This window comes from Rhipicephalus microplus, chromosome 4 (genome assembly GCF_043290135.1).
Source record: "Rhipicephalus microplus isolate Deutch F79 chromosome 4, USDA_Rmic, whole genome shotgun sequence".
Taxonomy (NCBI): domain Eukaryota; kingdom Metazoa; phylum Arthropoda; class Arachnida; order Ixodida; family Ixodidae; genus Rhipicephalus; species Rhipicephalus microplus.
Genome location: NC_134703.1, coordinates 208,100,174 through 208,116,727, shown reverse-complemented (window position 1 = coordinate 208,116,727; position 16,554 = coordinate 208,100,174). Strand labels below are relative to the sequence as shown.

The 16,554-nt window shown below is 44.3% G+C and overlaps 1 protein-coding gene across 1 annotated transcript in view; it reads left to right on the top strand.

Annotated features, from left to right (window-relative positions):
• Nucleotides 1-16,554, top strand: part of LOC119172983 (uncharacterized) — a 1,299,788-nt gene that overhangs the window by 201,116 nt on the left and 1,082,118 nt on the right. The window contains exon 8 of the mRNA XM_075893951.1: nt 6,284-6,328. Within this exon, the coding sequence (XP_075750066.1) occupies nt 6,284-6,328 (45 nt within the window). The remainder of the gene's footprint in view (nt 1-6,283; nt 6,329-16,554) is intronic.

Here is a 16,554-nt window from a genome sequence, read left to right as displayed (position 1 = left end):
ATATCCAGGACAAAGCAAGTGAATAGTGAAGCGATCCGCCACCGTCAGCCTGCAGCAAACTCGCGCATGACCTGTGACTACCCAATTCACAGTCTGTCTGTTGATGATGGCGATGCGTTGCCCCGAGACCTGAAGACGAAAACCGAAATTCATAGCAGCACCATTTTATATTATAATTTCGAAGCTATGTCATGCCACCAAGATAAAGGGTATTATTTTATGCATGACAACATATTTATTTGCTAGCGGAGCAGCTTCAAAGTCTTTTTTTTTTGCCACTGGCGTGCGCAGGCGGCAAATGCGTAGCATTCCTGATGCGCATTTTCCCCCGAGTGAGGCGTAATTGTGGCGTTGTTTCGACAATTCGGAGTGTACATTTGTTACTTATGCATCACAGGTATAAATAGGAAGTATGGGAAGGGCGAGGAGGTTGTTTCGTATTTGACACATCTCCACGACTTTTTTATACTCGTTTGAGGAGCTTTGTTTTTATTCAAAATGGGCCAAATCTGGAACCAAAACAAGCTCAACTAACGCTGCCTTGGCATATACATGCTATAAACATTAATCTAGAAGAGTAATATCTACATATAATGTTTTATTAATAATGTTTTAGAGGAAAGAATAAAGTATGCATGAGCCGATTGAGTGTCGTTAGAGCTACTTTCGGGCCATGATTTGGCCCATATCGAAAAAAAGCTCCTGATTTAGATCCGCACGTATTTAACCACTGGCGAAATTGTACATACTTATGGATCAGGCCCCTTTCTTCCCTCTTTCTTTCCCCCTCCATACATAAATCCTAGCAGCACCCCTGCTGGGCTATCAGCTTCTTTGAAATATTACTCTGCCATTCAGCAACAACCTGGGGACCATGCTTTTTTTACCGACTACGTGTGAATGACACTGGCTTTTATTTCAAGTCTTAAATTTCGTGCGAGCATACGAATGTGCGATTATCAGTGCATTGTGACATCATAGTAAGAACTGTCAATTACAATGCTTCAATTAGTCAACTACTCTCCCTTCTTGCGGCACAAGTACAGTGCGCTAGTGTCGTCTGTGATCGTTCACGTGTATAATATACTACGCGCAAGCGTTCATATCAAGGAAATAAAAAAAAACAGTAAGTGCCCACAGAGTGGTGCATCCGATTTGGCGAGTTCGCCATTGCTTAGTGGATATGCGCCAAGCTTGTCCTGCGGCGTGGCATGCATGCACAACAGCAGCATCAGAGTAAGCACAGCCAGTTAATTGTAAGCATGCCTATTTCCATGGCAATGCGAATGCTGCAAAGAGTAAATTTGAGCTGATCCATGTTCATTGATCTAAATATAACTCACTGAATAAGTCAGCGACTTGTGGATTGATGCGAAATACTTCAGTGTGAGGAAATGTCCGGACCCCATTGTAAATAAAACAAGACCTCTCGTACGAAAAACCTAGGTGATTTAAAACGAAAAAGTGCGAACGATATCCTGTCGAAAACCATGTGTAATCGTTTCATGTTATGTTTAAGCACAACATGGTCTCTTTTACCGATGTCTCTGTGAGAATTAGTAGTGAAAGATTATGAGTGGCAGTAAAATACTTTTAATAGGAATTGCAAAAGTCAACCCATGAATTGAGTCGTTGAAAATGTGAGATATCTTCTGAATAATGTAAATAGGGTGTGGTATATTAAATATAAAGTACAGAACGATATATTTTGGTGAATGAAACGTGAAATGAAAACAAATGCCAAAACATCGACCTTTTCACCAGAACTTTGGCGTGCAGTTTGGTTGCACCCGTTGAGATATGGTATATAAAGATGCTCTAAATTATATACATATATGATAGGTGTAACATTCAAAGAAACACCCTTGGTTGTAGTTTGAAACATACGCCTCTAGTACACCTTAAAATAATAAAAGGGTGTACAAAGGGCGTAACTACGTAAATTACTCTCGTTTGGATAAATTTAGCAGAAATAATAGACGTAGAATGGGTGACTTATTGAAAAATCAACCTTTAAAGGTGTGAAATGGTTTGCATTGTAGGTACTTTTATGGGTCTTAAAATAACAGAGAGTGGCACTGGTAGAATATATGACTGAGCACAGGAGAGAAGTCAAGACACTGTTTGTGATACCTTCACTTCTGTCTGGTTTACAAAGGTGGAGGCTTGGGCTTCTTGGTCAGGAATAATGATGACGAATTTCACAGCGCAAGAAAACAGGGAAAAAAGTGGGACAAAGTAGAAGTGAGGGCTGTAACAGCGCTCTTTTCTGCTCTGCCACAAATCTTTTCAGTGTTATCACTACAGGCCGGAATATAGGCAAATGTCTATATTGCTTTTTGCGTTCCTATCTTCCTACATTTATATATGATTATGAATTAGAGGTTAGGAACAGCTTTTGTAGTGTATTTCCAGTGCCTATAGATTCCTATTTTTGATGTTTCTGCCTAAATTTATATAAATTTCTTTTAATGCCTACTTTTCACACCCTAATGCCTACTTTTCACATAAGAACGCTATTGAACCTGAAATTTCGCTTTCGATTGAGTGCAGTTCAAGACCGCTAGCGATCTTGCTAGGCCAAATTGAGTTTTCCGATCTTTTTGTCGTGAAACCTATACTCAAACTCATCGGTTGTTTTCAGCACTATCGAGGCTTAAGGGTTCTTAGCCAATAGGAAACCCGACTAGCTTCCACACATGCACTTATCTGCGTCGCATCGTCTGGTGGCATGTCCCCGAAATCTGCTTGTATGCGTGTGCAACCGAAAGTGCTTCTGTGCAGTGGCGAAACAATGAAGAACGAATGCCAAATCATATAGTGTCATTGAGAGAAAATAGAGGGTAGATAAAAAAAAGAGGGGATGCACACGTGGTTCTTCTTTTGTTTGTCATTTAGTTCTCCGGCGGTCTTGACTACGTCACTTCAGAAGTTTTACTTTGGCTCTGGAAGTTGTTCCATGCCCAATGAAAACCTTTGCATCACTTGAAGTATGAGTTGGTTCATTAGAAGCCTTGAAAGCATAGTGCGAGGAGGTGAGCTTGAACGTTCGCCTTTCGCCTGGTGTAGACTTCGCCAGCCTAACTCCTCCATACCCTTTTCGGTATCAGGGCAACTTGGAGCCGCAAGATCACATTACGTAGAAGCACAGGCCTGTCACGCGGAAGCAAGCTTACACTCACATGACATACCAAAGCCAGGTTATGCACTCAAGTGGTGTTGGGTCGTTTTTACGTTGTCGGTATGGTACTGTTTCACGAACTAATTCCGGGAGCGCTTGCGTCGGATGGAATTATGAGAGTCGGGAGACGGACGTGGCACAAACAACACACTTTATGACCCCCAAAAAATAAAAAGCGAAAATCGAAAACAGAAAAGAAACCAACACTCAGTGACACCAACATTCCCCTTATAACAGCACAAGCAAAGTATTCTGTAGACCAGTCTAAACCCGTCGTTAGGCCTAGCCACTGCTTTTAAAGCAATATGGCGTAACCACGATCGAACGCTCTTACTGTTCACGTCGGCTCCTCTCTGATGCCGTGTCGAGGTTTGTGACGTACGTCGCTGACCTTCTCTTCAACCTGCTCGCTGTTGCCATCGATTGGTCCCACCGAACGAGCCGTTCGTCGTTGTCGCCGGCGTCCCGCACTCCGTCGTCTTATTCGGACTCTCTATCCGCTTTGCTGACTGGTGTCCGCTGTCACCTTGCGGCCGTGAATTGGGACTTGCCGCAAGGCTGTGACAAGTCCGGGCAACCTCACTTGGAACCTCGAAGGTCGACGGCCACTCCCCAGGCCTCTCACGCTGACGTCCTCAGAACTAGACGGTCGTGCTGCTCCCGTCGTGGTAGCTACGTTCGTTTCTCACGTCATCGCTGCTCGGCGTGCCAACGCACAGTGCCAGTTCATCTTCTGGAATTCTTCTCCCAGCCCGGGTCGCATGCCACGAGCCTTCCTCCGACCAATCTCCTGCATCTTTGTGGCTAGTGCGTGCGCTCGCGGGTGACTGTTTTTCTTCTCCCGCAGAGTCGCACGCTTCCACGTTCCGCACGCACCTCGTGCCTCTCCTTTAATCATGGCATACTGCTTGTTTCTGTGAAACGAATTCCTCTATGCGCGCTCGTTTGGAGAGGCTTGCATAGATGATGTATCCCTACCATGACACACAGCGTCGCACCGCTGGGACTGCTGTGAGAAATGGTGCATTAAAACACGCCAAATATTCCCAGGGCTGGCACTGTCACGACACTGGAATGGCGAGAACACCAACGCAAATAATAGGGAGGCAGATTAGCCTCGCATCTCACGCAATACGTTAAAAAAATAACGCGCGTAGATTATGTTTGCATTATTTAGTATTTGTGTCAACCTTTGAACTTCTATTCAGGCAGCAAGTTGCGCTTATCAAACACGTCACATTGAATAATTTCAACAGAGCGACGTACAACTTTAACGTGTGCTGAAGCATTTCTTCTTGTATGAGTCATTCCGCCAAGTCCTGACTTGCGCTCGTAAAATGAAGGTCAAGCGGTGTTCAATCGAACAATTGACCTCTTTTAGGGACGCGTAGCATTGCACATTTTGGCACTTTTCATTATGAGTGCCCAGTGCATTTATTTCTCTTGCCTGCTCGAAATTTTCAAACCAGGTGAAGGGCCCTTCATGTGTTCACAAACAGAAGAGAAAGTAGCCCTGTGAAGTTAGCCGAAATAAAAACGAGGCAAAAAGACGTTTTCTGGTCTATTGGCGCTCGCCTGTGTTGCCCTTCTCACCCATGTCGAAAAGAGACCCTGGAGCGTGTTTATTCGACGCTGGACACTTAACACCCCAAGCTGGACTACAAGAGAAGACATTGTATTCTGCAAAGCCTGCAGGGAAAAAAACTTGCATTATCCTCATAAACAAAAAATGTATTGTTTGCTTGCCTGACATAGACAAAGATGCCACACGTATTTCTTGAGAATAACGGACTGCTGGGTAAGTTGGTAATTCATCTTAACTGAGTTGCGAAATAAATTTTAAGTACAAAAGAAGACACCTGCACAGTTGGCACTGTTCAGGTAACTTCCTTTTGTACTTCAAAATTATTTTGCGCAGTCAGTTAAGACGTAGTTCTTCAAAACTTTGAGTTTCGTCAAAGTGTATTGTTCGTATCATTACAATTTTGAGGCACTAATAGGTTTTTCGCCCGCATATGTAGGGTGCCTAAAACGCGGTTTTTATATTGCTATAAATCTATCCTCTACGTATCACACCATGAAATTGCCATTTTTATGATGTCTATATTTGCACGCCCAGTCAATTCAACTTCTCTGTGCTGTTCTTGCATAGTTGATGCTGTTCCAATGGTTCGTTTTTGAGCAATCAGCTGCCTAATGTGAGGCAGTTTGATCTTTCATCGTGGTCACTTGCGATGTCCTGTTTGCACAATTCATTGTTGTCTAGATGTGAGCACATTAGTGTCGCCGGTAGCAGCTGAAATCTTGCGTTGATCTTACCGAAGTATTCCGCGATACCGTAGAAAGTATGCAGGCTCCTTAAATGGCGCCTTCCCACAGCGAACCACAAGGCGTGACATGCGCTCCAGTGGTTCGAGGTTATTGCGATGCGATGAATTACCCTGAGAGACAGCGCGTGGCACAACTTTTGCTCTTTAATCTCAAGTGTTTCACGCATACGAGACCTCCTCCACGTTCACGCGAGTAAATGGTGTCGTCCTAAAAAAGAAAAAAAAAACCGACTCCACGCCCTGCACCACCGTTCAGTGGCCACCCCTCTATATATAGGCGCTGCATCTTGACCTCCAAGGAAGTACCAGTCGGACACTTCGCGTGTGTGTTGTTGAACGATAAGCATCAACTAAAAGCGAACTACGGGTATTTGTGTCTAATCGGCGTTATCTGTCTTTTATTGCCCATTAGCAGCATTTGGCATGTTCCAGTAGAAAACACCGGTCCACCACTGCGTGTTTTCTGGCTCCCCAGGTTTCTCTCCTGCTCAACGCCGCTGCCAGTGTAAGCGTTAGCGCCTGCTGCTTCGTATCTGCAAAAGTTCCCTTTAGCGGGAGATGGCGTAATTTTTTGCATCTAAGCACTATCTCCTCCCTCAAGCCACAACGTCGATATCTCCCTTGGCGCAAGAATTGTAGTGTGAAATAAAGTTGAATAAATGTCGAAAAATATGCTGTCCGTTTTTGCGCCCTTAAATTATCACAAGCTGTATGTGAGGGGTGATGAGCAGACATGAAAAGCCTATTTGCTTGCGCCGACTCTCTATTGCAGGGGCCTGTCGGACCACGTGGCGTGCCAGGGCCTCCAGGTTCTCCGGTAAGTGTTTTGGCTGGCGTTGATCGCAGTGCTTTATTGGTTGTACATTTTCGCTTTAGATGTACGGCTCATTCCCACGTCACTCCTCTTTTTGCTCAACCTAGCTCCTTTTAGCGCGGCACATTTACTAAAGAAACAAGACTCAGAAGAAAAGGCTTTCTCGAAGCAGCAATGAAGGCACTCGCTGCTCTGACAATAGCCTCAGGCGTGACTTGATAACAACTTTTATTTCATTTTATGTACAGTATACTTCGGTCAAAAGGCGAAGCAGGGGGCATAATAAAAAAGTATATCACAGATTACTTCTAATACAGGAATATTTCAAGCAATGAATACGTGGTAGAACAGTGGAACCTAGAAAAAAAAATAAATTATTTAAGATACGAAACAATTGATATCAGAAAACTTCCATAGCATGCATTAGCGCTGTAGACACTTTCCGCAGCTAGTTTGTCCATACAAACCTAGAAGGCACCACCAACCGAAGCGCCACGACCTTCTCATCGGCGCGTTGTGGTTGTTGCCGTGAAGCCTACGGCGAGAAACAGTGGAGGTAATAATTCTTGAAGAAGAAAGAAGGCACCAAATATTTGTGAGCCACAAGGCGACACAGCGCAATGACTAAAAGAAAATAAATTGGCCTCTTATATGCATGTTACACCGTAAATGTCGTTGAAAGACGATAGTCTACGTCTGGAGAGGGTGAACAAAACGTTTATTTGACGTTCTGCGCAAGAAAGTTGGTGATTGGTATCCTGGAGGCGCTGCGTTAGAGTGCCTCGAGCGTGCAGCGGAGGCAAACGAGCGCCTCAAGGCACGTCACACGTGAGACATGAGCGCTATCTGGCTGTTCTCCTGGGGAACGGGGCGTGCGCCGCGCGTGCCCGTCTCAGAGGCGATAAGATGTAGAACGCAAGGCGACGAGTAGGCGCCACCACCGCGTCGTCTTAGCAAAGCATCGGAAACCCTTGTCGTTTCGTGCAAGCGTTGCATGGCCAGCGCAGCGTTATAAAGGCTACAATCCTGAAAATTATTTGTGTATGTCTTTTTTAGTAACAAAAATTGACCTCGCATTTGCATGGCCCTGCAACTGCGAAACGGCCCCACAACTGCAAATGTCGTGGAACGACGATACTCTTGCGACTGGAGAGGAAAAAAAAAACGTTTATTTGATGTCCTGCGCAAGAAAATCGGTGAATGGTATTCTAGAGGTGCTGCGTTAGAGTGTCTTGATCGTGTAGCGGAGGCAAACGAGCGCATCGAGGCAGGTTAGACACGAGCGCCATCTGGCAGTTATCTTCAAAAACGAAGGTGTGTGCGCCCGCGGAGTGAAATGCGCACCTGTATCTGAGGTCATAAGGTGTAGAACGCAAAGCGACGTGCAGGTGCCACCACCGTGTCGTCGTAGCAAAGCGTTAGAAACACCTTTTTGAGCATTGCGTTGCACTTTCAGCGCAGCGTGATAAACGCTACAGTCCTTAGAGTTACTTGTGTGCGCCTGTTTTAGTATAAAGGCAGACCTACAAAACAACGACGTGTTGTCGTGGCACCTCAGATATATGTGCAATAATTGCTTTTTAATTGAGAATCGCACAACTGAATTATTTGTGGGGATTAACGTCTCAAAACCACCATATTATTATGAGAGACGCTATAGTGGAGGGCTCCGGAAATTGACAAGCGCACAACTATCAACACAAAACCTTGAGCAATATTGGTGGGCGCAGCGGATACAATTTGCCGTTTGGGGCTGTTTGAGTTATCGTCAGAGAAATGTACAGACAAACAGACACACAGACAGATCAAAATTTTTCCGTCAAAGGTCCCTAAGGAAGACTATCACCTTTAAAATACACATACATAATATTGACGTGGTGTTATGTTGCCTCATATATGCGCAATAATTTCTTTTTAATTCACTATACACAAGTATGAGCGCTGAAACTTGAGCAATAATGGTGAGCGCTGCGGATTGGGTCGGCCGTTTGGTCCCCTTGGTGCCGTTTAAAGTACAGTTAAGGGTGGACAAACAGAAAAATGTACAGAAAGACAGAGAGACACGCAGACCAATATATTCGTGTCGAAGGTCCCAAAGGAAAACTATCGTCGTTAAAAAAATGGCAGCATATCCACGGGGTGAATGATGGAGAGTGGGCCGAAGCATCCGTCTGTCCTATGTTCTTGCTTCCGTCCGTCCATGCGTCCATCCGCCCGCACGTGCGTGCGTCTGTCCGTGCATCCGTCCCTGCGTTCGTGCATGCATCCACCTCTGCGTCCGTTCATGCGCCCATCCATCGGTGCAGCCATCCGTGCGTCCGTTCATGCATCTGTCTGTGTGTCCGTTAGTCCATCTAGTTAACACTCCAAGTACCACCATCTCGCATGTTCTCATCATATATTCCACTTATAGAAGCACCGCCATCCAGTGGACATTCCAAAGAGTAAATGAGAGGTGGCAAACGCACACTTTCTTGTGGGTTGCGCTTTGTGTATACTTCCCACCTCTAACCAGCTCGAGTTCATGGTATATACTAGTTTACTGTATTCATTGCACTGCGGCCCAACGCTCGCTACACCTTTCTAAAACCAAGGAGATTACACCCAGCGAGTATAACGTAGCAACCCTTTCTTGTCAGATATAGTGCTCAATGTAAACGCCAATGGCTGCTGATGGGGAATCATAGACAGGAATATTCGGCTTTTAGTTAATGCGCACGCAGCGAATTTTTATTTGTTCAACAACACTTAAGACAAATCTCCCACCAGCACCACCTTGCACGTCAGAGTGTAAGACATGTTACGTACTACGACGAAAGACGAGCCTGCACCCGCTTAATGGCCTTCAACCCGGGAGTGGCGGCTGCGAATCGGAAGGGCATCAGTGACGCCAAAACGATGGAAAGGAGAAGGCCACTGATCACGTGTTCAAATGAGGCAGCGCCAGTTCGCCGCTCCGGAAAGCTGTCTATAGGGTCATTTTACGTGGACGCACCCTGGTTGACTCTTGGTGAAGCGTGTACATGTCGACGACTAACGTACCTGATCAAATATTAAGGAAACGCCTCATTATTATAAAACACACGCTTTACCTAAAACCTGTACTTGTGAATATTAACACAAATAGAGGATGCGTTGTGACAGCCAGAAGAGCTTTGCTGATTTCACACAGCCCTGGAACTAAGGTTTCCGTCCAACAGGCATGTCATGGAGTTATTGAGCACCAAAGCCGGAATATAGAGGGATACATAACGCGGGTCATGTCTCCTCTCTATGCATGCCATGATTTTTCTTAGGGTGAGTGCAAGTGGGGAACGGTCCCGCTATGGTGCTGTAGTGGCTAAGGTACTGCCTACCCGCATGTCGCGGTGTCGAATCCCGGCTGCGGCAGCTGCATTTTCGAAGGATGCGGAAATATTGTAGGCCCGTGTGCTCAGATTTGATTGCACGTTAAAGAACCCCAGGTGGTCAAAATTTCCGGAGCTCTCCACTACGGCGTCTCTTATAATCATATGGCGGTTTGGGCACGTTAAACCCCACATATCAATTAATCAGCAAGTGGGGAACGTGGTGTAACAGCCACGAGATGTAGGCGCGCGTGATCAGTTACTAGATGCAAAGCATTTCTTAGCGAACTTCGGTCACTTTGATCATATCTATCTATCTATCTATCTATCTATCTATCTATCTATCTATCTATCTATCTATCTATCTATCTATCTATCTATCTATCTATCTATCTATCTATCTATCTCGATCGATCTATGTAGCCGCCTAACACTTTTAGCTCTTCTGGCCGTTTGGATGATGGTATTCGCACCAAACGTTGTATGACATAACATGACTGTCTGGCGAGCTTGAGTAACTAGTTATAACATGAAAATGATGACATGAATGTCGTGAATGTCATCATTCACATTTCATGATTTTGCTGCACTTGGAACATTTTTGTTCACATGACATGTTGCGAAATCGGCATGGTATGAAATGACTGCATGACAAACACAAGCGACAGACTCAAACATAAAAATCATGAAAGGCGTGTCATGTAACAACCTGATTAAATGCCACAGTCATGATGCCCTCGCGGCCATTTCGCTAGCTTCGCATATACCAAACTTGGTATAAGGAAAAGTGAATGGATGACGAAGATATGTGACTGGTGTAAATATGATAATCTTGAGATGCGTGTCATGTAACAACATGACCACATGCCACGCTTATGATGCACTCGTGGCCGTTTTGACAGCTTTACATATACCAAATTTGGTATTACGGGACGTGGATGGATGACGAAGATATGTGACTGGTGCAATCATGATAATCATCAGGTGTGTGTCATGTAAAAACGTAAATACATGTACGCTCATGATGTGCTCGCGGCCGTTTCGCTGGTTTCACATGTACCAAATTGGGTATTAAGTGACGCGAATGGATGCCATAGGTAAGTGCCACGTCTAAACATGATAATTATGACAAGCGCGTTATGTAACAACATGAATACATGCCACACTCATAATGTGCTCGCGGCCGTTTCGCTGGCTTCACATATGACAAATTTGGTATTACGTCATGTGAATAGATGACGAAGCTATGTGACTGGTACAAACATGATAGTCATGACATGCGTGTCATGTAAGAACATGACTACATGCCACACTCTAGGCGCCGACACACTTCGGCGTGACCCGGCGCACGTGCGCGCGGCGTTCATTTCGTCGAGTCACGCCGGCGATGCCACGCCAGGCGCCGATATGCAGGCGCGCGCCTCGTTGGGTTGCTCTGATGCATGCGCGTTTGAGTGCGTCCGGCGTCTCTTCGTCACGGAGGCAGACGCGGTGCTGTCTGGATAACGTCATCGGCGCGATATGCAGCATGTCGCATTTTGCGGTGTGCGCCAGGTTGCACCGACGGACGCTGGTCATGCCGGTAGCGCGTGGCCTCAGACTATAGGGTGCTGCGCGTTGTGCTATCTCAGCGTCGCTACGGTAAGCGTGGGCGCGTGTCAACGTTACGTAGGAGTATATTGGGCCGTTTAGAAAACGCTCGTCACCGTTTCGCTAGATTCACATATACAAAATTTGGCATTATGGGACGTGAATGGACGACGAAGGTAAATGACGATTCCAAACATAATAATCATGACATGAAAGCGATCTACTGCTTAAGTCGCCTCCACCTCGTAACGCTGCGCCGATTTTGAAGGGACATATCAACCTTCCGCATTCGTGTTTCGCATCTCATTCGTTCCCACTGTACGTGAGATCTGCCAATTTTTTTCGCTATGACTAGATGCTACGAGGATAGCCAAAGCTTCAACTAAGGCTGCAAACTCGCGGTGTGAAAGCCTTGATAAATTCCTCATCTCCAGTTGTGAAGGTGCCTAATTGGACGGGTACGTAGCTTTAGCCCTGTGCAGGAGCTGATCGCGTAGGCCATGGTCATAATGCACTCCTTCATTTTACCGCCTCCAAAGGTCGATTTCACCTCAGCGATCATGAGTACCGAGAAACAAAAATGTGATGCACGTTTGAAAAGCCCCCAGAGTGTGTGGTTGGCCGGTTCTGGAAGCTCCAGTGGGAGTCAAGTGGCCCGGCAGCGACACACAAACGATTAACGTCGGTGCACATCAGGATGGCGGAAGCTCAGGTGCACTCTTGTACTGCCTAAGGCCTTTCGCCAACCCTTCACCCTTCAGAAGCTCAATGATATCAGATGGGAGGACGCTTCTGCCACCATAGTTCTCGCACTTCTTTTATACTTCTTCCTTGCGCCATGACGTGCCTTCGCATCGCTCATCATCTTTTTTTTTTCTGGTGCAGTTCACCTTCCGTGGTCGCAAGAATGTCCCACGAGTTTGGCCTTGTCTAAAATTCATCATTTTGTGTAAAAGACACCAGAATAGTCTCATACACATCGCCAGACACTTTATTGCATTGCAAATAACGATTGCAGCACACAATGGCCATGTCCACTTAATAAACATGGCATACATTGACAAGATGTCGCTTGGTCATGACGTTCAAGAAGGCAGGCGTCCACATATCACAGAAGTTTTTGTTTGGGCCAACCTTAGCCCAACAAATTAAAATCAAAATACAGCATTATAAGCTGTATACGGCTAGAAAATAAAAATTTAGCAGTGAAAAGTGTCACTATTATCAAATAGGCACCAAAGAATCCAGCATTATTGATGACTTTCCCATATTCTCTTAAGTGTTGTGGCCCTCCGCGTAATCTTAAAAGAAAGAACTCAAGCAATCGCGAATTTTCTAAAGCATTGCGGTGCGTTGTGCAACAAGCATTGCAAAAGTCCTTGCAGGAGAAACGTAAGCACGCCAAAAGAAAACATTTGTCCGCATGGCATTACCACCAACTGCAGAAGCATCACTTGGGGGGCTATTTTGTCACAGCATGGCGAAAACATTGACTGAGAGGGAGCCGCACCAGATTAGTCGAGTGAATTCTGATAATCAAGACTTACGAGTAGCCACAGAACGGGCAGGCAACTAGTGGAGGCCTCGTTCTGTCAATGGAATGGATGAAAAACGGCGTCAGCTCACCGTAGACCTTATAGTAACCTGTGCATTCTGGCCAAGAAAATTGAATTAGCTTGCTTTGTGGCCGGCTGACTCTATTCCTGCACGGATAGTTTGAACAGAATGACCACCGAAAGACTTCAAATTTCGTCCAACACCCTCTACCCAAGTGAAAGTGTGGACCGCATGTAGATGGTGGTCCCTGTGTTCACATAGAAATGTAGACCTTAGGACAAAAGTGGCACTTTGCAAAAGTGCGGACTCTATGTGGGGTCGTGTACTGCCAATGTTTTTAGAGACCTGTTTTAGGTATGCTATCGCGCAAGATCATCAATTATTGAAGAAAGGAATGTAATATAAGTGTTTAGATTTGTCGACAATTTTTTATTTAATATTGACCAGACCAATGCGAGTTTTCGTCAAACAGCTGGAAACGAGCCTGACATTTTTATACACAACCTCTCACCTCTTATTTTGACGCATAAAATGCAAAATAAACTTCATGAAGTTTTAAAAGCTACGGCTGAAGCGTTTAAATGATCACATATTCGGTTTATGAACACAGATGAAAAGAAGTCACATTACTTGCCGTGTCTGCTAACTTTAGGTTTCTGAAGCGTAAAATGTTCAGTACTGTCTGTCTAATGCTCCACCGATCTCTTGCGAGCATCTGCTCTAGGAAAACCTAGCGTTTCAAAATAGACAGCCATCTCACGCTGGATAGTCGAAACCATTGCGTTCGTGGCGGCTGAAGTCTCCCGGAAAAAATAAAAAGAGTGAAGCAGCTAGGAGAGAATGCTATGACAGGTTTCTACCCGCGCGAAAAAAAAAATGCTGCATGAGTATTAGCATGAGGGTTAGCAACACAAGAAGCTATAGGCTGATATATAAATGACTTATCGTCTAATATTTCTTCTTCAATTAATGTTTTTGCTGATGATTTGGTTATTTCCCGCAAAAGTGATGACACTAATGACATCTGTTGCTTTCAATCAGACATTAACAAGGTTTTGAATTGGTGTAACACTAGGGGTATAAAACTAACAACTAATAAGTGCAAGTACATGTACATTTCTTGGAATTGAAACGAACCTCCAACTTACCACAATAAAATGTTGCTCTTGAAACTTTTTTATTTCATAAGTACCTCGATGCTCACATTTCCTCCAACCCGTCCTGGTAAACTCCTATCAATCATATCATAAATAACGCCAACCGCATGCTTGAGTATCTTAGCAGCATCTTTTCTTATTCACCCGGATGCTTCATAAAAGACTGGTTCGCTCGAAATTAGTATATTCTACTTTTGTATGGAGTCCTGGCGTTGATTCACTTATTTAAAATCTGTAAGCTGTGTGAAACCGTGCCTGTCGTTTAATACTCTCTATCACCGAACAAGTATCGTAACCGCTGTTAAATCAAGTTCCTCCCACTCTATTCTTTCTCAACGCAAGTCTGTAGCTTGATTATGTCTTTTTTATACAATTTACCCTACTAGCTACTTGAAAAACAAGTTACTCACAAGACCCTGATGCATATCAGCTCGCATTGATCACTGCAATAAAGTTGTAATTCTATCATGCCATACTAAATGTTTTCATGACTCATTCATACCCAGAACTTGTGTCATTTGGAATGGCCTTCCCCTCAACATAGCTTATATAACTGATATTATTTCTTCTGTAAAACAATTGCTACTTTGCGATTATATTTATGCTTTTACTGCTTGTATATGTTTTTTCATTACCAAAATTGTTTTTTTTTTGTACTTCCGCTGCAGCTACTTCTCTTCTTTTTCTCTTGATGCGAGTTTTTACCATCCACTTTGTACTTTTTTTTCTTTATTCTTATGTATTCCCACTCCCCCATGTAATACCTTCAGGTCCTGAGGGTACAATAAATAAATAAATGAATAAATAAAGCCCTCATGCTCGCGAGGATGGTAACTCTGCATATGCTGCATAAATCAACTTGAGCGAATGTCACCTTACTACAGTTGACGTTAGCTCTACGTGACGGCTATATGATATGGATACTCACGTAATGCTTGTAAAGATGGATAGCCAGCATTGCAACCACAATTGACATTTCACAAAATTTATGGTCTACTTGAAAAGTAGTTCAGAGGCCTGCTTTGCCAGTGTGGTAGATTGTTTCGCTTAATGCTAAGGTTGCATTTCTGCTTGGACCATGATTTTTATTTTATGTTTTTATTGGGTCAACGCTGCCCACATTAGATTTTTTTAAAGAGCCACTCACCAGGCTCCATAACAAATTTTAGTTAGAACGTGGATGTTGTTGCCTGTCCAAGGAAGAACATTATGCCACAAAACTTTTTCAGTCGGTTGAATACAGGCTGAGTAAATTGTTTTTTTTTTTTTTGAAGTGGCGCGGAACCAAGGAGGTTATAATAAAACTTCTGAAGTGGCGGTCTGGCATACCCACCCAGGTATTGAAGTGAAGCCGTGGCGGCTATAATGCTCAAGGCAGGAGAAGGCGGCTACTGCCTTTTAGCGCCGTAATGCTCTGGGCACTTGCGGCCGTTCGTTTTGTTATAGGTGCTACAGCACCTGTTTATTATTCTGAGGTGGCGAGAGAACGTGGGAGGGACTTTATAACACATCTGCTTTAACTTTTTTTGACACTTAGCGTTTCAAGCGTGTTAAAAAAGCGCCAGGCCTGCGCGGAACGTGCAGCACAGTCACAGCGGTCTTTCAGAGCCTTTTCTAAACACTTTTTGGGATGCTACTAGCTCACTGCTGGGTACCAACTGCGCTCTAAATAATCATAATTTTTTTTGTAGTAGGCCAGCATTCATTTGTGTGTTTGTAGCCTGGAATCTATAGCACATGCCCACTCTGAGACACTGGCCGAGTAAGCGTAAAGTGTCTTATGGACTATAACTGCACTATTGCTTAAAAAAAAGAAAAACAAAATGATGTACAATCAAAAGACATTATGAAAAAATCCAGAAATTGAGAAATGAAAAGCATAATAAAATATTCACTAATAGAATACCAACAACCTGATTCTCGGAGCCCACCAGACAGCTCAGTTTCACAATGCTACCCTTCGTAATACTTTGGAGAAGCGTGCAATTTTTCAATGCAGTGGCTGACGACAACAAAGAAATATACGTGAAGTGGGAATGCGCCACAGCTGATAGGTGATGAAGAACAATTTTTGTAATAGGTGGGAGCATGGGACGACCCAGTCGGTACACAGTTCGCATTGTGCGATGCCTGGCTGTTTCCTTGATGTACTAAAACGCCTTATTTATGGAAAGCATTTTTATCTATCTATCTATCTATCTATCTATCTATCTATCTATCTATCTATCTATCTATCTATCTATCTATCTATCTATCTATATATCTAGCCGCTTACGTTTGGGTGCTCTCGTGGTCACCTCCTTCAATTGGCGTGAGCAAAAATTTGCATCGGAGGTTAAGATGGTTTGCCGAATATCATGCGCTGGTCAAGACATGAATAATGTCACAATCACGTCGCGTACGTCGTCAAACACTTCCCGCCAGACAGGGGCACATACCAATGGGCGAGTATGTGCCGCTGGTATGCGGGTATGTGCCACAAGTAATTGACACTTAGTATCTACAGCCAGGAATGACAAGAACACACATATACGATTTTAACGCGCGAACATTAAGAAATACCCGACATCAACCAGGT